Source organism: Schistocerca piceifrons, chromosome 1 (genome assembly GCF_021461385.2).
Source record: "Schistocerca piceifrons isolate TAMUIC-IGC-003096 chromosome 1, iqSchPice1.1, whole genome shotgun sequence".
Lineage (NCBI taxonomy): Eukaryota > Metazoa > Arthropoda > Insecta > Orthoptera > Acrididae > Schistocerca > Schistocerca piceifrons.
The window spans coordinates 1,099,524,795-1,099,551,117 of record NC_060138.1 but is presented as its reverse complement, the minus strand read 5'-3'; the positions used below and the strand labels follow the sequence as shown (position 1 = coordinate 1,099,551,117).

Genomic DNA, 26,323 nt, shown 5'->3' with positions numbered 1-26,323 from the left:
TGATACACAGGTTGTGAAGAGAATGAATTTCACTGATCATCTAAAAAAACAACAGTTCAGAATTCAATTTGCTTCAAAAACATTCTATTTCTTTGCATAAGTTATTTGAAATGGTAATTCCTGACAATGGGAATCATTATAATGAAAAACAGAGATGTAAATTAGAAGCCTCACCTTTAACAAAAATAAATCACAACTGCAGGATCATGGACAGTGGATATGATAAATTAATTGTAGAAATTACTTTAAAATGAAAGTCTGTTGCTGTGGTCTCTCATGGAAAATTAAATTACATATAACAAGGTGCAATATCACATCCTCTCCGCAGCTGGAAAACTATTTTAATTTACAGTGTGGTTTCTTTATTATGAAGGAAATTTATTGATAAGTCTGCACTGATTGACATCATACAGACGGACTTGTGCTTGCTCTATCTTTGCTCTTTATTATTTCTTTAATATCTTCAGCATTAAGTGTCTCATACTTCAGCAAAGCTTCTGCCAGTAATTTGTGCTCACTGTGATGAGCTTTGAGAATGCTCTTTGCACGTTCATATGATTCCTGTTAAAAAAAATATGGAACAATTTTTAGTAATGGAATAAACTTGCTTACAATGAAAACCAAGCACATTATTTATGGTGACAAAAATCGTCATAACTTCTGAACAGTTTGTGTTAGAACCTTCTAACTGCACAGTTGGTCATGGGGCATGATGGGAATTAGTACAGTTTAGTTTAGTCCAAAAGCTCACTTTCATTTAAATGGGTTAGTCAATAAGCAAAACTGGCGCATTTGAGGGACTGAGAATATGCATTTTGTGATCGAGAAGTCTCTTCACCCTCAACGGATGACTGTGTAGTGTGCAATGTCCAGTTGCAAAATAATCAGTGTGACATTCCTCGATGGCATGGTGACTACTGAAAGATAGATGTAGGTTTTGGAAGATGATTTTATCCCCACTATCCAAAGTGACCTTGATTTCAACAATATGTGCTTCATGTAAGATGGAGCTTGACTCCATTGAAGCAGGAGAGTGTTTGATGTCCTGGAGGAGCAGTTTGGGGACCACATTCTGGCTATGGGGTACCCAGAGGCCATTGAGATGGGCCCCAGTTGGCTGCCATATTCTCCAGATCTGAACAATTGCAACTACTTTTGGTCAGGTTATATTAAATACAAGGTGTACAGCAATAACTGCAAAATCATTGCTGAGCTGAAAACAGCCATTCAGGAGGTCACTGACAGTATCCTTGCTCCAACACTTCAGCGGGTGATGCGGAATTTTTCTCTTCATCTGCGCCACATCATTGCCCATGATGGCATGCATATCGAACATGTCATATCCTAGATCTTTATATCTGTAGTAATGTTTACATGTTGAATAAACTGTGTGCATGCCATAGTTTGTAACTAATTTACTTTTTTTCCATATAGTTCAGTGATTGTCACCCTGTATATTATACAAACTCAACAAATAAAAACTACGTAGAGGAGATTTAGGAGCTCATTATGTATTATTTCCTCACCAAGCAGCAGCAGAACACACAAAAAAATGGTCATAACTGGCAAGCTTTCAGAGCCAGTGGCTCCTTCTTCAGGCAGAAGGATTGAAGGGGAAGGAAGAGGGATGAAGGAAAAGCATTGCAGAAGTCTAGGAAAAGGGGTAGATGTCAGGAATGTCACCCAGAGCTGTGGGTCAGAGGAGGCTTATCACATGGGATGAGAAGGAAAGACTGATAATTGGGGACTGCATTGGATGAGATTTGAAATCCTGACAACTTGAAGGTGAAAGACAGGATAAAATGCAGACAGAGATTACTGCTTAAGCATCATGCATGAGTTAATAAGAGTGAAAAGCTAAGTGCATTGTACATAACAGAGGTGAAAGGTAGGCGGTGAAAAATAGACAGGAAAGGCAATGAAAGATGTAGCAAACTAAAATGGAGTGAATTAAAGAGTAGTTACAGTGAAGAAATGCTGAGACAGAAGAATTTAATGTAAATTAAGTCCAGGTGAGTGGCGAAAACCAAGGACATGTTGTGGTGCTATTTCCGACCTGTGGAGTTCTGAGAAACTGGTGTCTGGGGGAAGAATCCAGATGATGCATGTGGTGAAACAGGCACCAAGGTCATGAATGCCATGTTTTAGAGCATGATCTGAACCAGGGTATTGCGAGTTGCCAGTATACACCCTCTGCTTGTATCCTGGGTTTTCCACACCCACCTGGCCTTAATATACATTAATTTTATCTGTCTCAGCATTTATTCACTGTAATTACACTTTGCTTCTCTCCGTTTTAGGTTTATACATCTTTCATTGTCTTTCCCATCTATTTTTCACCACCCTCCTCCCACCTCTGTTATGTACAGTGCGCTTAGCTTTTCACTCTTATTAACTCATGCATAATGTTTAAGCAGTAATCTATGTCTGCATATTACTATGTCTTCCACCTTTATGCTCTCAGGTTTTCAAATCTTATCCGATGCAGTCCCCAATAATCAGTCTTTCCTTCTCATCCCCTCCGATGAGTCTCCCCCGACCCACGGTTCTGTGTGACTTTCCCCAATATCTAACCCTTGTCCTAGACCTCTCCAGTCCTTTTTCTTCACCTTTCTTCCTTCACCTCCAACCCATCTTCCTGAAGAAGGAGCCACAGGCTCTGGAAGTTTGCCAATTACAACTGTCTTTTACATGTGTGTTCTGCTGCCACTTGGTGAGTACACTTTTTATCTATCCAGTTAAATAATTTTGTCAATAATTGATTGTTTTCTCTCATTAATACATTTCTGAGGGATGGATTTTCAAAAGATAGAGCATAAACAGTGTTCAAATTTCTTGCTTAATTAGTATATTGGTGTCATACTGTAATAAATAATTGTTTGAAGTTCTGTTTTATTACTGCTAGACAGGTTTCACAGTATTCCATGATATAATTAAGTATTGATGCAAAAAGTTGTGAGAAATAAATCTCAATTTTTCAGATAGATGCATGTTAGAATACTAAATAGTTTCATAAGGCCTGAAGTCTCGTATGTGTAAAGACATTTTATCTTGAAAGGTTCATAATAAAATGGAGGACATATGTGAAGACATCACTAGTTGCAACCTATATGTTTGTTGAAGAATGAGATTTTCACTGTGCAGGGGAGTGTGCGCTGATATGAAACTTCCTGGCAAATTAAAACTGTGTGCCCGACCGAGACTCGAACTCGGGACCTTTGCCTTTCGCGGGCAAGTGCTCTACCATATGAGCTACCAAAGCACGACTCACGCCCGGTCCCACAGCTTTACTTCTGCCAGTATCTCGTTTCCTACATTCCAAACTTTACAGAAGCTCTCCTGCGAACCTTGCAGAACTAGCACTCCTGAAAGAAAGGATATTGCAGAGACATGGCTTAGCCACAGCCTGGGGGATGTTTCCAGAATGAGATTTTCACTCTGCAGCAGAATGTGCGCTGATATGAAACTTCCTGGCAGATTAAAACTGTGTGCCCGACCGAGACTCGAACTCGGGACCTTTGCCTTTCGCGGGCAAGTGCTCTACCATCTGAGCTACCGAAGCACAACTCACGCATGGTCCTCACAGCTTTACTTCTGCCAGTATCTCGTCTCCTACCTTCCAAACTTTGGAAGGAGAGCTTCTGTAAAGTTTGGAAGGTAGGAGACGAGATACTTGCAGGCAAATAGAAACTTTTTGTTATGAGTGTGCCATCAACAATGGCCACTTCGTGGTCACGTCATTTGTGTACTAAACGAACAGACTGTAATTTCATAATCAAAATAACTTTAAAGCCCTGTACTGAACTGTGTTACCTCAGTGTTGTGTATAAGGGACATAATAAATCGACCACGCAATGCTGAATGTTGGCAATAACTATAACAACGTCCCACTATCCAATGACCTATAAAATTCCACATGAGGTAATTCATGAGGGAGCTGATTTCAGAATGCTGTCTGCAACGATAACGTGCGGACGACATTGCACCTTACCACTTGCATCATAACAGATAAGGATAGCTGCTTTAGCTCTCGTCAAAGGCTAAAACAACTATTAAAATTGTAAACTTTCTATCTGGAACTTGTTAAAAGAATTTAATCTTTTATTTATTTATTTTTTAACTAACTGTGATGTTAGTGAGAGTGTTATTAATGTAGACATTGGTGACCTCCATTAGTGTAGTTGTTTCCAATCCTATACCTATTTCTTTCATTGATAATTTTAGCACTGTTGCCACTGCCTGCTATTTTAAATATCTTTTGGTGAGTGTGAAACTCAGGGACCTAGGTTACTTTCCATTCCAACATAAAAATCTTCTTCTGCCAAGGCTTTTAACTCTCTTCACTTTGTTTTTATCCATCTGTTGCAGCTTGGTAAATAAGAACATGGATTAAATTTAAAAAACACATACAGGTAATGGTTAAAAATAAGCATGTAAATCTTTTATGAATGAAAATGTACATTAGAACTGTAACCCTTAATATCAAAACAAGGGCTGAAAGGTTACTAAACAACAACTTCTGCGACACGTTCTAAAAATATTTCCCCTGTGCTTTAAGAGAAGTTAAGTTCCTTAGAATGCTTCTGCTTGGCTCAGAAAAGCATCCCTCAAAAGGGAGGCAAGAGTGTGGCATGCAATTTATAGTTGCACATCTCTATTTACTTCAAGTAATTACACAAACAGACAAAGTGTTTATTAAAACAGAAGTTAAGAAACACAGTGGGAAGGTATTTTCTTTACATATAATAAGTGATAGTGCACATGGTACATGTGTGTGTGTGTGTGTGTGTGTGTGTGTGTGTGTGTGTGTGTGTGTGAGAGAGAGAGAGAGAGAGAGAGAGAGAGAGAGAGAGAGAGAGGGAGGGAGAGAGAGGGAGAGAGAGAGTGGGTGGGTTTGTATGCGCATTTTTTAATGCTCTTGCCCACCAAACTGCACTCCGCCTCAAGGGTTTGTCCTCATAATCCTTGTTCACATGTGATAGACTTAAACACAAAGCACAGAAAGGTTCTTACCATCAATAGCCTTTTAATTTCGCTGTCAACCAGTTCTGCTGTTCCTGGGCTAAGTTCATTAACCCATGATTTGTCATGGTTATCATATGTCCGGAGGCCAACAGTTGTAGACATTCCCCATTCTTTAACCATAGAGGTTGCGATAGAAGTTGCTTGCTGTAAGAAAACAAAAACACACAATTTACAGTTTTTTGCTGAGGGTATTATCAAATGTTCAATTATTAAATGTAAAGTTAATGAATAGAGAAGACAAATGAACACACTCTAATAAAATGTAAATAAAAGAGAAATTTTCTTCTAATAGATATTTTGAGGAAATCAAATTCAGTTTGTCAACATTAAAAACAAATGAGTGCAGCATCGGTATACATTTGCGGTACAGAATGAGGGAAATGTTGGCCTTTATTGTGAATCATTTAGTAATTGATCACATTTCAAATAATGTAGTTGCATTAAGATTGACAGTTAATCTCATTTATCTACACCCACCCTCCAATGTCCAACTCTGCCTCTACCACCAAGCAACACCTATGTAGAAATATCAGTAAATAAATGCCATTAGAATAATTTTTATTGTAAATCTCATTTCCTTGAAAATTCCTATATCTACATCTATACTCTACAAGCCACCATAAAGTGAGTGGCAAAGGGTACATCCCATTGTACCAGTTATTAGGATTTCTTCCTGTTACATTCACTTATGGGATGCAGGAAGCATGTTTGTCTGAATGCCTCTGTGTATGCAGTAATTATTCTAATCTTATCCTCATTATCCCTATGTGAGCAATACTTAGGGGATTGCAGTATATTCATAGAGTCATCATTTAAAGCTGGATCATGAAACTTTGTTAGTAGACTTCTCGGAATAGCTTACCCCTATCTTCGAGAGTCAGCCAGTTCAGTTTCTTCAGTAGCTCTGTCACACTTTCCCACAGATCAAACAAACCTGTGCCCATTCATGCCTCTCTTATGTGTATACAATCAATGTCCCATGTTAGTCCTGTTTGGTGCAGGTCCCACACACTTGACCATATTCTAGAATCAGTCATACGAGTGATTTGTAAACAATCTCTTTGGTAGATTGATGGGCACTTCCCCAGTAGTCTACCAACTAAATGAAGTTTACCACCTGCTTTACCCACAACCGAGCTATGTGATCATTCCATTTCATATCCCTATAAAGTCTTACATTCAGGTATTTGTATGAGATGGCTGGTTCCATCTGTGACTCATTGATATTATAGTCATAAGACACTAAGCTTTTTCATTTTGTGAAGGGCACAATTTTACATTTTTGGACATTTAAAGCAAATTACCAATTTCTGCTCCACTTTGAAATCTTATCAAGATCTGACTGAATATTTATGCAGCTTTTTTCAGGTAGTACTTCATTACAGATAACTATATCATTTTCAAAAGTCTGAGGTTACTATTAATATCATCTGCAAGGTCATTAATATACAACATGAACAGTAAACATCCCAACACTCTTCTCTGGGATACACCCAAAGATACTTCTACATCTGACAATGACAATGCTGCATCCTCCCTACTAAAAAGTCCTCAATCTGGTCACAAATTTCATTTGATACCTCATATAATCATACTTTTGACACTAAGTGTAGGTGTAATAATGAGTCGAATGCTTTTTAAAAATCAAGAAATACTGCATCTACCTGCCTACCTTGATCCAAAGCTTTCCTTACATCATGTGACAAAAGTGTGAGTTGAGTTTCACAGGATTGATGTTCTTGGAATCTATGCTGTATGGCATGGAGAGGTCATTCTGTTTGATATACCTCATTATGTTTGAGCTCAGAACATGTTCTAAAATTCTAAACAAAACAATGTCAAGCATACTGGACAATAGTTTTGTGGATCACTTCTACTACCCTTCTTGTAGGTGCGTGTCACTTGTGCTTTTTTCCAAGAAGTGGGCACAGTTTTTTGTTCGAGGGATTGGGCAGGAAAACAAGTTTAATGTTTTTAGAAACTTGTGAAGATAAAATTGTAATTTTACAAGAGTTTACTAGCAGTTTCCTCAAAGTTGACTTTAAAACAGCCCTAATCAAGTTCTAATTATAGAATAACTAATAAGGTGGAGGAACTGACCATAATTTCCCAGCATTAGTTCCAATGAATAATGACTCATAATGGGTATGATATATGTGTTACGGTTAATTTCTGGCAAGATGTTGCATACTATATGTTCCACACCCAGGAGGATCCACTCTTTTGTGGGTCTATGAAATAAATAATTAACCTAATCTAAAATATTAAAGTATGTAGCCTCTCGGTGCTATTCTCCTGAATAACCTCTACATTATTTCAAGGAATTTATGACTGCTTTCTGGTCTAACCTAAGAAGTTAGTTATTCAGAGTCTATGACATTTTTAAAAAATGTTTCAAATCTTGTTTTTTTTTTAACTTAAACAATATTTAAAATTTAGAAATGAAGTTCCTTTTGACAACAGTCTTGTATTAAGTTTTCACAGTCTTCTTACCATGTCAGATTTGAGTAGAAAGTAAGCTTTTGATGAAAACTTACAGCACCACCCTCATGATGACGCAGGCCAAACAATTACAGAACAATTATTAATTATATGTGGCCAATATAACAGCAGTTAGAACCATTTGTTGTTCCTGATGAAAACGATAGTGATTATCATTAAAGGCTCAGGTCTTTATTTGAATTTGTGTGTAAACGGGACCAATAAAATTTTACATAGTTATCCAACTGTTGTTCACTGAGTGTGATAAACTTCAGTGAAGGTCATACTATGATGGTTGTGTAGTTTAGTACAGACTGGTTGTTTTTCTAATGTTTTGCCTCACGGGCCATAGATATAAAGTTTTGCCTCACAGGCCATAGATACTGCACCTTCTCTTCCATTATGCTTTAGTACAAGAAGGCAAATTTTTTAGATAGTGCACTGAAATAGAATTATTTATTTGTGCCCATTCATCCAGGGCTCCACTATTTCTTATAACTGCACCATACTGTCAGCTTTGACAATGATATTTGCAGTAACTTCATATTGAGCTGATCGAGCTACAAGGTCAGTGGTTGCTTGGTTAATAGAATATTGTTTATGTATTGTAGCAAACACTGCTTTAGACAATTTATTACTTGTCAGATAAAAGACTGGAAATACATTTGTAATAGTTCTGACTAATACTCAAGTACTGTTGCACTCATGCTGTTTTGATGGAGTCACTGAGCAATTACCTCATGATACATTTCTTGGACAAATTAAACATTAAAGCTGAGTGCCCTACAAAACTCATACAGAAAAATTTCACTGACTGGGCATCCTGATTGAAATTAATGTGAAGCTTTTAAGACAAACAAGCAAATTTAATAAAGAAATTGGTTAGTAGCTGGCCAATACACAGGATATATAGGGGAAGCCTGATTGTAATTTCCATGGCTGCTATAGGATTTTTTTCCAACTTTATGGCACCTTTTTAGTGTATTCCATAAAGCCTGTAAACAATGCCGCCAAATATTTCTCACAATTATCTGGAGATCAACAACAAGGCTCCAACCATAGACGAGCAATGTATTTGCATTAGGCTTAAGGCAACAGGTACAGAATGTAATACTTGTTTGTTTAGGCTGTTCAGCTTAATGGTTATCAATGTTATTACAAATATTTCATGGTATGAATATTGTTCAAATCTGTAAATTGCAGACACAACAAAATCCAGGTAAAATGACATTTTATTATTAAAAGGGAAGTTGCCACTCACCGTATAGTGGAGATGCCAAGTTGCAGATAGGCAGAACAAAAAGACTACCACAAATAAAGCTTTTGGTCAGTAAGGTCTTCGTCAAAAATAGATGACAGACACACACATACACATACACACTCACACAAACACCACTCACACACACATTACTGTGGTCTCAGGCAACTGAGGCCACACTGCCACTTATCATATAGCCGAGATACTGAGTTGCAGATAGGCACAACAAAAACTGTGTCAGCAAGGAGTACCATGCAATGCTTAGTCTGAAAATAATATCAGATGGCATCTGTTTTGAACAAGTAAAAAAACATTCTGTAATGTAACACCTATCGCAAGAGATCAGCACATTGTGTTGACCATGCAGATGAATACTCCAGCCGGGCCTCCACATGCATCCCTACTGAGTGTCTGTTGTTCATGCATTAAAACCAGCAGATGCTCCTCAGAGTCTCCTGTTTTGTGAATAGCTGTTCACTGAGGTAACAATGAATGGCTTGGCCATGGATCTGTTCTTCATGTCTCAAGAAGCCTGGTTTCACTCTCACAGAATCTGGGCAGCAGAGAATCTGCCTAACTTCCATGAAACACCATTACATGATCACAAGGTTGGTATTTGGTGTGCAGTGTCTGCACACTGCATTATTGGTCCACCTTCTTTCATTGGATGCTGACTTTGGAGCAGTACATTGTCAACATTTTGAAACCATTTGTGGCAGCATTAACAGAAGAGAAAAGGAGCTACAGTTACTACCAACAGAATGGAGCAACTGCCCCCGGCCAAACCTTGGGGAACATTTACACAATCATCACACCTGATAGAGTTATTAGCAGAGCTCAGTCTGATCACGGCCCTAGGTGGCCACCCAGTTCACCTGATCCATCAGTGTGTGACTACTTTGTGTGGCAAGCCATTAAGTCTGAGATGTATCGCATCAACCCACATAATCAGTCTTCCAGAACTGCAACAGAACATTTTGAGTGAGACTGCAGCAACCCCAGTAGTCCAGCTTCGATCAACTTTCAGCAACTTGCTGACAGGAACCCAAAAGTTCCAAGAGATGTATGGTGGTCACTTTTAGCATTTAGTGTAGTCAGGTTAGTACTGTCTTCCCTTTCCTCTGCTGTGTTCCTTTGTACACTAGAACTCAGTTCTCTTCTCCAGGCCACTTTTATTTGTCCCACCCTGTACTTACCATCTGATTCCTGTTGCTTGGGTATGAGTGAGTAAGGTGAACAGCATTCTCCCCAAATCTGTAGGACTGGAACAAGTTTACTGTGAGAGATAGTATCAAAAGCTTTCCTCAGATGTAGACAAGTCACCTAGATTGTTTTCTTACTCTCAAAAGAACCCCAAATATTTTTTATGACAGCCCCAATTGCTTTGACAGTGGAAAGATGAGGTCTGAAACTATTTTGTGAAGAGCTAAGTAGATTATTTTGCTCGAAGTGCTGGTTTAACTGTTTGCCATTCAATATTCTATAATTTTTTATATGCCTGGTATGAGTGAGATAGGTCGATAGTTATCAAGGAGTGCTTTATCACTTTCTTATGGATAGATGTTAACAACAGTAATTTTTAGGCAGTTGGGGAAGATAGCTTCATGTAGCATTTGGCTGATGATTTTTGCTAGTGGCAGTAGAATTTCTTTTCTTGTACTTTTTATAACATAATTTGAAAGTCCATAAAAGTATTCCGCTTTTGAGTTGCTAAGTTTGGCAATTGCTTCACTAACCTGTCAGCAGGATGTACAACGCCAGCAGGAGTTGTCATGTTGCTGACTATCTACAGCTGGAAGCAAAACTATAGCTATACTTGCATCTTCAGTGAGATTTTTGTATTTGGTTGAACTGGGATGTTGTTGTACTTATTTTCAGAGCTTATCTCTGTTTTTATAACCTTCCATGCTGCTTTACACTTATTTGTTGAGCCAAGTATGTAATTGTCATTGGTTTTCCTTTTGACTGCTCTAATTTCTGATCTATACACCCTTCTTGCTACTGTGTAAGTTTCCTTCACAGCTTGACTCTGTTGCCTACTGTCATAGTGCACTATCATTTCTCCCCTAAGTTTGTGGAGGTAGTGTGTACCGGTTTCTCAGTTCTTGAGGTTTATTACTCTGATTCTGCTTTGTATGTTTTTTTTATGATATTAGGAAAAACATAAGTCAAGATCTTTTACTAATAATTCTAAAAATATGTGTTGATTCACTGGCACCACATTGTTGGTGAGTAGTGTATCCTAGTTTACGTGATTAGGTCTGATTTTTAACAAATTCAATTTATGTTCATTGACTGATCTGATTACTCTTCATGATTCAGGTGACAAACTGTCTATGTCATTGTTTAGAGATGCCTAAGTCATAGCCCAGCATGACCTGATATCTTGAAGTTTACAGTACCAAATTCAGTTTTATTTGGCTGAAAGTTGGAGATTACATTACCTAAGTGTTCACTGAACCTGGTGGGTTTGTCATTTAGGTAATAGAAGTTTAGTGATCTTAATGTGTCAAATAAGTGCCTCACGTCTTCTACCTAATGTCTATGTTAATATCACCAAATGTCAGAACTCTTCATTTTTTATATTTTAATAGAATTCTTATCATTTTTTGAGATTTTCTATGAATAACTCTTCATTATTACTATGGGAGTGGTACACTGTTACAGTTATTAGTTCTTGACTAGGCATCAATAGTGCTGAAACTTCAAAAACTGCTTCAATACATAGAAAACTTATATGTATCACTTGATATTCTAAATTATTTATTTCTTTGATAAAAATTGAAACACCACCATGCTTCAGATTTGTTCTACAGTAACATGTTGCTAATTGGCATTGGCACTCGTAATTCAAGTTCACTATGAATTAGTTATTGTTCATTTACTAGCAAAACATCCCAATTTAATTCTTCCAATCAATATTCCATTTCAGTAAGTTTATAACAATGAAAACAATCAGTTTTTGACACAATAATTTAATTTTTCCTTCTCACCCCATGTGGTAAGTCTTCCCTGACCCACGGTTCTGGGTGACTTTTTCAAAATGTACCCCTTTTCCTAGACCTCTCCATTCCTTTTCCTTTTCGCCTCTTCCTTCCCCTTCAACCCTTCTGCCTGAAGAAGGAGCCACTGGCTCCAAAAGCTTGCCTAATTACAACCTCCTTTTATGTGTGGGTGCTGCTGCTGCTAATTGGTAAGTAGATTTTTTTATCTATCCAAAAAAATAATTTCTGTAAATATATTTGTCAATGACTCTATGTTAATATGCAAGAAAAATTCTTGACTTCTGTCATCTGAAGATTTTTTCTTTTTAATTTCCTTTAACTCCTTATGTGGAGCATGGGGCTGCAACGGAAGATCACCATTTTGTCCTGTCTGCAATTTTTCACTTCTTCACATCCTATTCTTTGCCACTGACCTTCTGCTTCAACCGATCACTTCCACATCATTCTAGGCCTGCCTCATCTCTGTTGTCCCTGCGGGATTCAATAAAGTGGTCCTTCGCAATATGTTCATTTGATCCTCTAAGTGTGTGTCCTAACCATTGCCACTTCCTGCTCATTTGCAGCCTCAGTTGGCTTCTGATTGGTTTTCCCAGAGTGTTTTGACAGAGGTGTCATTTGGCCTCCATACTCCCAATAAGTTCCTTCAATATCTGTTGTTGAATGTCTGCAGTTTATGGATTAGCTGCTTTGTGACTTTCCATGTTTCACGTGCATATAGAAGCACAGATTTTACATTATTTTCAGATATCGCAATTTGATCATTCGCGTTATTTGCTTTGATCTCCAGATAGAGTGCAGTGCTGTGAAAGTGCCTTTGACATTGTTGATGCGGCTGTTAATGTCCTCTGTTGACCAATCATATGGTGTAAACATGCTTTAAAGGTAGCAAAACTTATCCACCCTTTCAAATACCTGGCTCCCAAGCTTAAGCTCTGGGGTGTTGTTATCATTTGCCTGGATGTCTTTTGGTTTTTGGCATTAATTTTCAAACTGACTTTCTTTGCCACAGATTTCAGTTCTTCTAGTATCTCTTTCATGTCATTGAGGCTGTGGGATAGAAAGCACAGGTCATCAGCAAAATCAACGTCTTGTAGATGTGTTCCATTACTCCATTTTATTCCTTTCCCTTTATCTGTTGCTTGCATCACAACAAGATTCAGTACTATATTAAATAGTATTGGTGAGAGCATGCAGCCTTGCTTAGTTCCTGTTTTCATTGCTATTGGATCTCAAAGTAGACCTTGATGTTGAAACTGGCATCAGCATTTTTCAAACATGCACTTGACAAGAGGAATTATTTTCTTGAGAATTCCAAAAGTTTGCAGTGAGCTTCATATTGCTGTTCCAATTATACTGTCAAAGGCCTTTTAAAAGTCTATAAACAGCATCTAAAGCAAATATTGGTATCCATATGAATGTTCAGCTATTATTCTCAAGGTGTTTATCTGGTCAATGCAAGAGCGACCTTCCCTGAGTTCTGCTTGTTCTCTTCTTATTTTCTTGTCTGCACATGCTTTTGTTCTATTTAAGATTATTCAGGTGAGGATCTTGCTTGGGATTGGAAGCATGGTGGCACCTCTCCAATTATCACAAACCAATAGCTCTTCCTTCTTTTGGGGCTTGACGAGCATGCCTCTATCCAATAATTTGGTACCATTTCATTCATACATATCACTGCCAGGAGTGGATGCAATATTTCTGCTGTTATAGAGGGATTTACATTGAATAACTCTGCGGTGATGTTGTCCACAACCGGAGCTTTTCCACTTTTCATTTGTTGGGCTGGTTTAGCAATTTCTTCTTTGGTTGGTTGTTCTACATTAATTGACATATTTTGTGAGAGTCCTTCCCTGTCCACATTCAGCTGAGTTACAATGTCATCTGTAGTTTCAAGGTTCAGAATGTTCCCAAAATGTTGTTTCCATCCCTGCACTTGGTCTTCTCAATCTGTCAGTAGTTTTCCTTGCTTGTCCTTGATTGGCATTTTAACCCCCAAATTTCTTATTTGATAGATTCCTTGTGTTGTTGTATAAGGTCTTGTTATCATCTCTGTTAGCTGCTGCCTCCTCCTTAGCTGTGAGATTATTGATGAAGGTTCTCTTATCTTTTCTGAAACTCCTCTTCATCATTCTATTAAATATGCAGAGTTCCTGTTGGGTTTCTTCTTTTACTTCCCTTGTCTGCTCACAATGTAGCTACAGTTTTGCATCCCTCCTGCCACAGTTTTGCATTCCTCCTCTGCTCTATTGAATCCCAAGTATGGTCAGAAATCCATTCTTGTCTGCCATGATCCTTTGTTCCAAGAATTTCTTCAGCAGTCTGTGCATAGGTCGTTTCCACTGCATCCTATTGACCCTCAATGTCATTCTCTTCGATTCCACTGCTAATCACTTCAAAACAATTTCTCAACTGGATTGAGAACTCTTCTCAGACTTTTGCATTGTCCAACTTTTCAAAATTAAACTTACTCCTCTTCTGCCTTCAACATCTCTTGCGTGTGCAGCCATTTTAAGATGGACCTTGCTATCATAAGGCAGTGGTCACTATCAACATCTGCTCCTCTTTTATTCCTCACATCTACAAGTGATCTTTGCCAGGCCCTGCTAATTGCGAAGTGGTCTATCTGGTTCTCTGTTCTGCCATCTGGTGAAACTGACACTTTGTGACACTGTTTATGGGGGGTTAAGGGAACCTCCAACAATCAGGTTAAATCTACTGCACATGTCTAAAAAATGTTCTCCATTGTCATTTCAGGTGCCCACCCATATTGCCTGATAATTGGCTCTATCCAATGGTCATCATTACCAATTTTTACATAGAAGTCACCCCAGTGAGATGCATCAGATGACTCATGCTGCTTGTGTGACCCACCATAAAAAACACTGAGTTTGCTTCGTAGTGTGTTTCAGATGAGGTATTTTTTCTACTGGCATTGCTGATAATGGTGGTGTTGATGTTGTCTAAGCTGTGCTGTGAGAGTGCCAGTGTAAGATGATTTCACTTTTGGGTATTTGAGTCTTGCTTTTGATATTATTGTTTATATTTTTAATGGTCAGTTTTTTCCGTAGACTACTAAGGTGTAACCATGTGAGGTGTGAAATCTGTAGCTGATGTTGCTAACACCCAGGATATTTACAATTCTGAAATGTAATAAGTCTTGTAGAATGTCTACTTTAAGCGCCTTTCCTAGGTTTATTGATAATGGTGAACTGTTGCTAAATGATGTACATGACACTAGAACTTTGTTTTTCATTTCTCTTCATGTTTATTAACAACTGTTTAATTTGATGATCTGCTTTGTAAACTATAGGACTTCTGTATCTTTCCCCAGGTAAGTAAGCTACACCAACTCTGAGAATGTTTAGAACTTTCACAGTTGCCAATATTTAACAACACAACTGTACCTGTTGGAGACTTACTATGAAATTTATCAGACTGACATGTATCACCTATATGAACTTAACATAGATGTTTATATCTCGATTGGCAGGCAAGACTGACTGATCTAGCGAATGTAAAAACTGACTACCAACTGCAGAAAGACTGAAGCTATTTATAGACATGTGCATCACAGAAATTACAAAGTGGTAAAGTACTTAGATATTCCATTTTAGATATTAACATAAAAAACAGAAAAACTAAAAGAATGGCAAAAGTATAGGTTTTGTTTTATGGGAGTGTAGTTTGAATGTACCCAGGGATTCTCAAATTTCACTATAAATTTTTAAGAAAGTTTTATTTTCTAATTTGAATAATTAACTAACAGGTTATTTAAGTGAAAGTATACCATATTTGTTGGGGTGTAAGGCAAACTTTTTTTCTTTGAAAATAGGCCCAAAAACTGGAAGTATCTTATACACCAGTAACAAGTTAAGGAAAGGCTGGTGCCTATAAGCTCCATTCCTCAAAATTTCGATGTTTCTGCTTGTGAATTCCCAGTTGTATGGAGTTCAGTGGATGGACATGCGCGGTTGTTAACAATATTTATATTATTTTTTGAGATTTCAGCTACTGTTGTGCTTAGTGTGGAGATCCACTTGTGTCATACGTTAATTGTGGTTTTATTTGCAAACTATGGTTGAGACGCAGGAGGAGCTGGCCATTGTTCACGAACAGCTGAACGTGTTGACGGCCGCGGTCAGCCGTCTTCAGGCTGCTGCCTCGGAGTGTAGCGTCAGTGGGAAGTCTAGTGCATCGCATGGTACACCCCAGGTGTTACATGCTTCACCCACGGCCCTGCTGTCGAGACATCTTTGCGGGTACTGGGCGCATTTGGGCCACCCTCTCCCCAAGGGGAGTGGTGAGTTCAGCATCGTTCGCGGTGCACGAGACGGAGGGTCAATGTGGAGGCTGGCCGTGTTGCATCGCCCGCTCTGCCTGTGAGTGGACATGTGACCACTCCTTCAGCAAGGTCCAAGCAGGCACACAGGGGCAGGGGTTTATTAGTGATTGGGAGCTCCAATGTTAGGCGGGTGATGGAGCCTCTTAGGGAAATAGTGGAAAGGTCAGGGAAGAAGGCCAGTGTTCACTCTGTCTGCTTGCCAGGGGGTCTCATCTGAGATGTGGAGGAGGCCCTGCCGGTGGCGATAGAGAGCACTGGATGCACCCGACTGCAAATTGTTGCTCATGTTGGCACCAATGACTCCCGATGTCTGGGTTCAGAGATCATCCTCAGTTCATACAGGTGGGTGGCGGAGTTGGTGATGGTGGAAAGCCTTGCTCGCGGGGTGGAATCTGAGCTAACAATTTGTAGTATCATTCCCAGAACGGTCCTCTGGTTTGGAGCCGAGTGGAAGGCTTAAACCAGAGGCTATCAGGTGGAGAAATGTAGGGTCCCTCTGAATAGGTCAGGCGTGCACTACACGCGGAAAGCAGCTACAGGGGTTGCGGAGTACGTGTGAAGTGCACATGTGGGTTTTTTAGGTTAGAGAATTCCCACCCTAGGCCCGACAAGACACCTCCAGAGACGCGACAAGGTGGTAGTAGTAGGCAAAATGCAACAGGGAATAACAATATTAATGTGGTAATAGTAAACTGCAGGAGTGTCTATAGAAAGGTCCCAGAACTGCTCTCATTAATAAACGGTCACATTGCCCACATAGTACTAGGGACAGAAAGTTGGCTAAAATCAGATGTTAACAGTAATGAAATTCTAAACTCAGATTGGAATGTATACCGCAGAGACAGGCTGCACAGCGAAGGGGGAGGCATGTTTATAGCGATAAAAAGTGCAATAATATCAAAGGAAATTGTCGGAGACCTGAAATGTGAAATAATTTGGGTGAAGGTCACGGTTAAAGCAGGCTCAAACATGGTAACTGGATGTCTCTATAGGCCCCCTGGCTCAGCAGCTGTTGTGGCAGAGCACCTGAAGGAAAATTTGGAAAATATTTCGAGTAGATTTCCCGACCATGTTATACTTCTGGGTGGAGATTTTAATTTGCCGGATATAGACGGGGAGACTCAAACATTTATAATGGGTGGCAGGGACAAAGAATCCAGTGAAATTTTTTTAAGTGCGTTATCTGAAAACTACCTTGAGCAGTTCAACAGAAAACCAACTCATGGCAATAACATAGTAGATCTTCTGGTGACAAACAGACTCGAACTATTTGAAACAGTTAACGCAGAACAGGGAATCAGTGATCATAAAGCGGTTACTGCATCGATGATTTCAGCCGTAAATAGAAATATTAAAAAAGGTAGGAAGATTTTTCTGTTTAGCAAAAGTGATAAAAAGCAGATTTCAGAGTACTTCACAGCTCAACACAAAAGTTTTGTCTCAAGTACAGATAGTGTTGAGGATCAGTGGACAAAGTTCAAAACCATCGCACAATATGCATTAGATGAGTATGTGCCAAGCAAGATAGTAAGAGATGGAAAAGAGCCACTGTGGTACAACAACTGAGTTAGAAAACTGCTATGGAAGCAAAGGGAACTTCACAGCAAACATAAACATAGCCAAAGCCTTACAGACAAACAAAAATTATGCGAAGCGAAATGTAGTGTGAGGAGGGCTATGCGAGAGGCATTCAATGAATTCGAAAGTAAACTTCTATGTACTGACTTGGCAGAAAATAGTAAGAAATTTTGGTCTTATGTCAAAGTGGTAGGTGGATCAAAACAAAATGTCCAGACACTGTGTGACCAAAATGGTACTGAAACAGAGGATGACAGACTAAAGGCTGAAATACTAAACGTCTTTTTCCAAAGCTGTTTCACACAGGAAGACTGCACTGTAGTTCCTTCTCTAGATTGTCACACAGATGACAAAATTGTAGATATCGAAACAGACAACAGATAGATAGGAAACAATTAAAATCGCTCAAAAGAGGAAAGGCCGCTGGACCTGATGATATACCAGTTCGATTTTACACAGAGTACGCAAAGGAACTTGCCCCCCCTTCTTGCAGCAGTGTACTGTAGGTCTCTAGAAGAGCGTAGCGTTGCAAAGGATTGGAAAAGGGCACAGGTCATCCCCGTTTTCAAGAAGGGACGTCGAACAGATGTGCAGAACTATAGACCTATATCTCTAATGTCAATCACTTGTAGAGTTTCAGAACATGTATTATGTTCGAGTATAATGACTTTTCTGGAGACCAGAAATCTATTCTGTAGGAATCAGCATGGGTTTCGAAAAAGATGATCGTGTGAAACCCAGCTTGCACTATTCGTCCACGAGACTCAGAGGGCCATAGACACTGGTTCCCAGGTAGATGCCGTGTTTCTTGACAGAAAACTGCAAGAACTACCACACTCAACACCTGATGCACTGAAATTAACCCAAAAAAAACGTTTTTCTATTCCTTTCATAGGACCCATTTCCTATCAGATTCAGCGCATGCTTCGCAACAAATAAAACTGCAATGTTGCCTTCTCTACTAATAATAATGTAAAGAGAAACTTCATTCATAATTTGAAATCCATTCGCTCCCCTACAGAAAGTTCTGGCGTTTATAAGCTCATCTGCGATACCTGCTCCTCCTGTTATATAGGGCAAACTGGACGTGCCTTCACCATCAGATATAAGGAACATCTTTTGAGAAAGAATGGCACCAGTCCCCTAAACTCATCCTTTGCCAATCATCTCTTAATTACTGGAGACGTGCCTAAAGCTATAGGCGATAACAATATTCTGCATACCGAAAAGAAGGGGCGTAGGTTAGATTTTTTTGAGGAATTGGAGATTTTCAAACATCTTTCTCATCATGATGGCCTCATTCTCAACGAACAGCTGCAACTGCGAAATAAAAACTTTTTCGACTGTATAAAGCCATTGCTTGATCTTTGATTCAGATTTCCTCATGCAATTTACCAAAATTTTGTTTTCCTGTTACATCTTTGCTGTTTTCTCGTATGTCATAACTAACGTTTTTTTACGTTACAAAATGTATCTCTGTTTAAAGCAGATAAATATGTAACTTCATCCTATTATTAATAGTGCTAACATTATGCCTGAATCAGCTGCATCACAATTTCATGTGTCTAATTTTGAATGTACAGTAGCCTAGTTGTTTCTGCGGCTAGTAGATGGCACTCATAGCAACACCATGTTTACTTGTTCACACTTTCTAACGTGGGCACCTCAGTCTTGTTGCAACCCTTGTTCACTAAAGTACGAGCAGCCCTTAGCGGCTCGCCATCTTACTTACAACTATTCATGACGTCACCTTTCCGGCTTAGATCTTTTTTAATATGTGACTTGTAAGTACTGCATCTTTTTCCACTCAGTACAAACTTTAATTTTATTAATGTATTATATACTTAATATATTTTGGAACAGTTAGTCTAATTCTGAAGACGACGCTCATAGTAGCGTCGAAACCCGTCAATTTTGACTTAATATTTGTGACCGAGGGCTTATTTGTTCTAATATACATAAATGACCTCGTGGATAACATCGGAAATTCACTGAGGCTTTTTGCGGATGATGCTGTGGTATATCGAGAGGTTGTAACTATGGAAAATTGTACTGATATGCAGGAGGATCTGCAATGAACTGACGCATGGTGCAGGGAATGGCAATTGAATCTCAATGTGAGACAAGTGTAATGTGCTGCGAATACATAGAAAGAAAGATCCTTTGTCATTTAGCTACAATATAGCAGGTCAGCAACTGGAAGCAGTTAATTCCATAAATTATCTGGGAGTAGGCATTAGGAGTGATTTAAAATGGAATGATCATATAAAGTTGATCGTTGGTAAAGCAGATGCCAGACTGAGATTCATTGGAAGAATCCTAAGGAAATGCAATCCAAAAACAAAGGAAGTAGGTTACAGTACACTTGTTCACCCACTGCTTGAATATTGCTCACCAGTGTGGGATCCGTACCAGATAGGGTTGATAGAAGAGATAGAGAAGATCCAACGGAGAGCAGCGCACTTTGTTACAGGATCATTTAGTAATCGCGAAAGCGTTACAGAGATGATAGAACTCCAGAGGAAGACTCTGCAGGAGAGACGCTCAGTAGCTCGGTACGGGCTTTTGTTGAAGTTTCGAGAACATACCTTCACCGAGGAGTCAAGCAGTATATTGCTCCCTTCTACGTATATCTTGCGAAGAGACCATGAGGATAAAATCACAGAGATTAGAGCCCACACAGAGGCATACTGACAATCTTTCTTCCCACGAACCATACGAGACTAGAATGGAAGGGAGAACCGATAGAGGTACTCAAAGTACCCTCTGCCACACACCGTCAGGTGGCTTGTGGAGTATGGATGTAGGTGTAGGCGTAGATGTAGAAACAACATTGCTATACTATTGCATTTAAGCTGCAAGTAATTGCATAAGCTAAAGAGCACGGGAAAAGGACACCAGGAAAGTATTTTGAGCCACCTCCAATTGAAAAAAATGATGAGACCTTGGTGGAATTAGGAAGATGTTTTAAAGAAAGCACCTCACAGTAAACATAATCTGAGAAGTGGAACTGTTAAATGGCCAAAACTTAAAGCAGAACTCAATATTTGGATTTCAGAGAAGATACAAGTGGGAATTTCAGTTTCCCTAAAAAATGATCATTCATCAAGCGAAAACAATATACATTTACAAGAGGATCACTGACTTTACTGGATCAACATCATGGTGTTCAAGATTTATACAGGGGTATTGGTTTTGCCTGCAGACCAGGACAAAAATATCACAGTAGAAGCCACTCAGGTAGGAAGAACAGACTGTTGAATTTCATCAGTTTGTCATTAGCGCAAGGGACAGAAAAAAGCTTGAACTTTTGCAAGCTTGTACCCACTAACAGAACTATAGATTCTGAAGGCACAAAAAGTGTTGTAGTTTTAGACTAGAGGGCTGAAAAGACTCATTACACAGTCATTTTATCCTGCTGTGCTGACAGGACAAAATTGTTGCTACTTTTCATTTTTAAATGAAAGACGCTACTTGAGGAACAACTGAAAAAAGGAGTAATTTGTCCATGTACACAATAAATGCTGGAGGGATGGAAGAGGAATGAGGTTGTGGATGATTTTAATAATTTTGTATATGTACAGTATATGTATTACTAATTGAAAGTGATCAAAAAAGGAGAAAATAATACTGACATCAGGAGTGTTATAAGAACAAGTAGGATAACCCCATCTTGCCCTGTTACAAATGGATCATATTTGGTAGTGTGCCTGCCTCCTTGGATACAATATTGGCTACCTCACTCTCAAGAATTTCCCATGTTAAGATGGCAGCATAACAATGCCTCTATTACCTGTCTTTACAATTGAAGTGGGGTGCTCTAGATACTCTGGAAAGTTTTCTCTGCTATGTTCAGATGGTGGATGGTCTGCCGAGCACTGAGTGAATCTGAGCGGATGAGGGATTTTTACCCCTGAATAAGTCTCATCTGATCCACAGCTCTCTGAGTTGCATATAGTCCACAATAAAACACATTAAACTCATTGGGAACACTTATTCTGATGAAATGGACAGGAAAAATAAGGGAACAGTGAAGTGTCCCCTGTGTGTATTACATTAAAATCATAAAGCTCATTTAAAACTTAAAAAAAAAATATTTTAAAACCATAATCATGTGTGATCAGTCTGCTGTACTTTATAAAATCTAAAATTGTCCTGTACTTCAAAAACAACCAATGTGTACCTGTGCTCCAGCCCAGCCTTAATAGATTGATATGAAACACACCTGGATTTATGACATGCTGACTTTCTGCTGTATCAAAATGTTCTGTCACACGTGAGCAGTTTCTGTAAAATTATTTCAATGCTGTATGGATGTTACCTGCTGTAGGAGAAGTCAATGATGTCTGAACCAACTGGAGCTCAAATGCCTGTTTTGCCACATGGAGCATTTAATGAGAAAATAGTGGCAGCTCTCCTGTCTCTGCACAGTACTGGACTTGTCCTCTAAGCTGCTATAGCCAATCGGATGCCCTCATAGCACACTGAAGCCAAAATTTTTAAATACACTGGTCATGCTGAGCCACAGACAGTGCAACCAAAATTTAGACAAGACCATAAAACATTTTTATAAAATTATAATGAGTGTGATCTGTCAAGCTCCCAGTTCCTACCAGAAAGGATTCTAATTTTTATATCCTTTTGCTTCCAATTCCTCTTATTAAAGATTCTTATTTTTAAATCCCTGGAAATCGAGTCAGTTTCCCAGCAAAAAGAGGCACAGGAACTTCATTGAGTCAGTAAAATGTAAAACTGTATGGAATGGTCCCCTTGCAGCATGTACGAGGGTTATTCCAAAAGTAAGGTCCGATCGGTCGCGAAATGGAAACGACTATGAAAATCCGATAAAGTTTTGCACAGATGTGTTGGGTAGTGTCTCTAGTATAACCCCAGTTAGCATCACGTCGCTCTTCTCATTTCTGAGCTCGCAGTGAGTGCGTAAAGATGTCTAGAAAATAGTGTCTGCCGCCAAGTACGAGGGCCTGGTGAGAAATTTCGCCTGAAGCTATGCAGTCAACATTACATAACTGTCGTGCTGTTTCGTCTTCACGACAATTCTCAGCCGCATTTGTCTCCCCCTGAGTTTCATCTCTGGTCACATGAACCGCTGTCTTTGAAGACAACATTTTGACACAGACAACGAGGTGTAGGCCAGCGTGGAGAATTGGCGGAAAGCACTGGCGGCTGCCTTCTATGATGAGGCTATTGAAAAGTTGGTACAACGCTATGACAAAAGTCTAAGTCAGAACGGCGACTACGTAGAGAAGTAGCTGAAAGGTGTAGCTAATTGTTACAAGTAAAACATTTCTGATGTTCACTGTGGTTTCAATTTGGCAATCAATCGGACCTTACTTTTGGAATAACCCTCGTACTATCAAATCCTTGAAGCCTCGTAGTTCAATGTGTTGGCTAAATATTTGAAAACTATTTTCAGGCACCAACAAATGATAGACACTACTCAATTCTTTACATTTAAATGCCTCCTTCCCCATTTATTAACACTGTAAATGATGCAATGATCATGTCCAGTTTCACATTCACATACCTCATACAGGCAGAGACCTCTATACTACTACCTACAGACATAACCTTAATAAATACCGTCTCAGTGCAGTTGCACATTAATTAATGAACACAATCACAAGATGGTGCAGTGACTGACTAATAAAAAGAATGGTGCACACAATAGTGTTTGCAATAAAGTCACATCAATAAAATTATCAGCTGATAAACTGATCACTGTACAAATACAGGTGTTAAAAGCTAGCTATTTGGACATATACAGAACAGTAACTCAGATTTTAATTGTGAGGTTTTGGGCTGAGGATTTTGGATGATGGTTGACTGTTTAACAACTGGCATAGAACAAACTGTCATTTTGGAAATTATATAATTGTTTGAAAAACATCTAGGTCAAATTTTGCTTATCTGAATGTGCTATATGTTAGGGCAGTAATGTGGTTCATGAAATGTGTTATGTGTTAAGAAATTAAAAGAGTTTATAGCATCATCTTCTGGCATCAACAAGTATAAATGACATATCTCTGCCATCGCAAGTTCTTTGACTCTTTAAACTAATGGTCCACGCTATCTTGCCAGAGCAGTTTGGTCTATAATTTGTTGTAATGTGGATGTATGTATGAAATATACTGAGTCCTATAGAAATGTTTGTGTTTCCTTGGGCTACAACACAACTGAAATCCCACAGTGGTGACCCCGAGTAAGAATTCGTACACCGTTTCCTCGTAGTGCAAGTATCTTTGCATTTACTGCACCGGCTTTCTTTACGCCTTTGTTCATTCTGCTTGGCTGTGTATCCTGCGGGGCATCATGTGGATATCAAAACTCCTGCACCTGCAATGGGACATTTCGTTGCTTCACCACCACCAGGATTCTACAACATGTTTCCTGCAGTTTTATTGCCTCAACACTTTCGCCACTCGACAGTGCAACATGTGACTGTAGACTCAGGCTTTGCCTCTCCAGCGAGTGTGCATCAACACTTGCATTTCGAAAATGATAACGAGGAGAGCAAAGTTCCTGCAATTCATCATGCCAACGTGGATTCTGCATTTCATACGCAAACTATGTATCAGATGCTGGCCGTCCAGGTGACTGTTACAAGAGTTCCATGTGCAACGTCTCCTTTGTTAGGACAGACCACATGTAATGATCGTGCCCCCATGATGCCCAAGTGCTTTACCGCCTCATCGGTTTACAAAGTGGACAATACCCAGTGTATATCACACGAACATTTCCAGGCCACTTTCTGCCCCCAGTAACCATTTGGCCCCTCAGTGCATTTTATGGGCCCCCACCTGGAGTGAACAATGTGCTGTGTAGTGATACTAACTGTGGCTTATGCCCCTCTGAACATATGTCGACAGCCTGATGGGAACATTTTACTGTGCTGCTCCACGCACATCTAATCCCCCCTCCCGCTGCAGCCATACACCTGCTTGCTTTTCACATGGTGCTTGCCATGCCTTCCGCGCTGGACTTTCGTGCCATGAACATTGCATCAGACAGTTCTATAGCATCATTTCCTCATGCTCCAGTGCTAGCTTTGAAATCGGCCGCGGTCGGCTAGTATACGTCGGACCCGCGTGTCGCCACTATCAGTGATTGCAGACCGAGCGCCGCCACACGGCAGGTCTAGAGAGACGTCCTAGCACTCACCCAGTTGTACAGCCGACTTTGCTAGGAAAGGTTCACTGACAAATAACTGTAGTGGACTGGCCAGACAGCCAAATCCACTATGACCGGTAGCCGAAAGGCACGCGTTTAAGCTCACGCAGACTGGCGTGAGGTCTGGAAAATGACAAGGAATTATAGTAGCCAATAATAGTACATAACTTCTGGATTACTTAACTTTAATCCATAATTGGAGAACATCGCTCTTGATGATACATAATTATGATCTCAATATAAACTGGTAATGGCGCCTTGCTAGGTCGTAGCAAATGACGTAGCTGAAGGCTATGCTAACTATCGTCTCGGCAAATGAGAGCGTATTTGTCAGTGTAGCATCGCTAGCAAAGTCGGCTGTACAACTGGGCGAGTGCTAGGACGTCTCTCTAGACCTGCCGTGTGGCGGCGCTCAGTCTGCAATCACTGACAGTGGCGACACGCGGGTCCCACGTATACTAGCGGACCGCGGCCGATTTAAAGGCTACCACCTAGCAAGTGTGGTGTCTGGCGGTGACACCACAGACTCAGATAGAGAACTAGCTGCACCTTCATCGCCACCACCAGGCTGCTTACTGACTCTGCCCTACTATGGGAGGACAACCCAGCAATGTGGTTTGCACTGGTGGAGAACTTGTTTGAAATGTACTGCATCACCGATGACAATTCAAAATTCCTGTGCTTCATGACTCAACTGCACGGGCACACAGACCTGATCTGCAACCTACTTTTGACACTGCTGCTAACTTTGAAGTATGATTTTGCAAAACAGACTATCATCGAGCACCTCTCGCAGTCCGCATAAGAATTTATTCTGAGAATAATGTACAAGGAACATCTTGGCAACTGCAGCCTATCCCAGCTTTGGTGCCTGCCTTGCTTCCTGGACAGTGAGCATATGATGCTGGATGAAACCCTATAGTCAGTGTAGTTATCAACTGCCTACAGATCTCCAGGGTTCATCTCCTCCCCCACGCCCTGGAATCCACCGCTTTGTGTCTGCAGATGGCTGTCCAGGTCTCGTCAGTCACACACAAGTGCCATCAGCAGGAGATGACGCAGTAGGTTGGCACTCCCATACCGGTAGCTCACCCGGCTGCAGACAGGGCAGCACTCCGGCCCCCAGACCGCTGCACCACCTGGCACCCAGCACGTGCACTCTCTGTCCACCAAGCTGCAACATATCGTGCCTGTGCCAACCACCCTGGTGTACAAACCTGAACATATAGAGGATGATTGGCTGCCTCCTCTCCCAACTTACCCTCACATTGGTACCATACCGTATTCGGCACCAATACAAACAAGTCCTGCCCCCTGTGCAAGCATCCAAAATGCCGAGTGTCCAATAAGTGTGAACCCACGCTACCTTCCGTCCAAGCCTCCATCCTGTTGAATGGCCACCTTTACGTCAAAGAATCGCAACTTCCTCTTGGACACTGGTGCTGA

General features: G+C 40.0%; 1 protein-coding gene across 1 annotated transcript in view; it reads right to left on the bottom strand.

Annotated features, from left to right (window-relative positions):
* Window positions 1-405: 405 nt before the first annotated feature.
* Window positions 406-26,323, bottom strand: part of LOC124777907 (ATP-dependent zinc metalloprotease YME1L-like) — a 170,089-nt gene continuing 144,171 nt past the window's right edge. The window contains exons 13-14 of the mRNA XM_047253460.1: window positions 5,014-5,169; window positions 406-561 (exon numbers count right to left, since the gene is read on the bottom strand). Of these exons, the coding sequence (XP_047109416.1) occupies window positions 406-561; window positions 5,014-5,169 (312 nt within the window). The remainder of the gene's footprint in view (window positions 562-5,013; window positions 5,170-26,323) is intronic.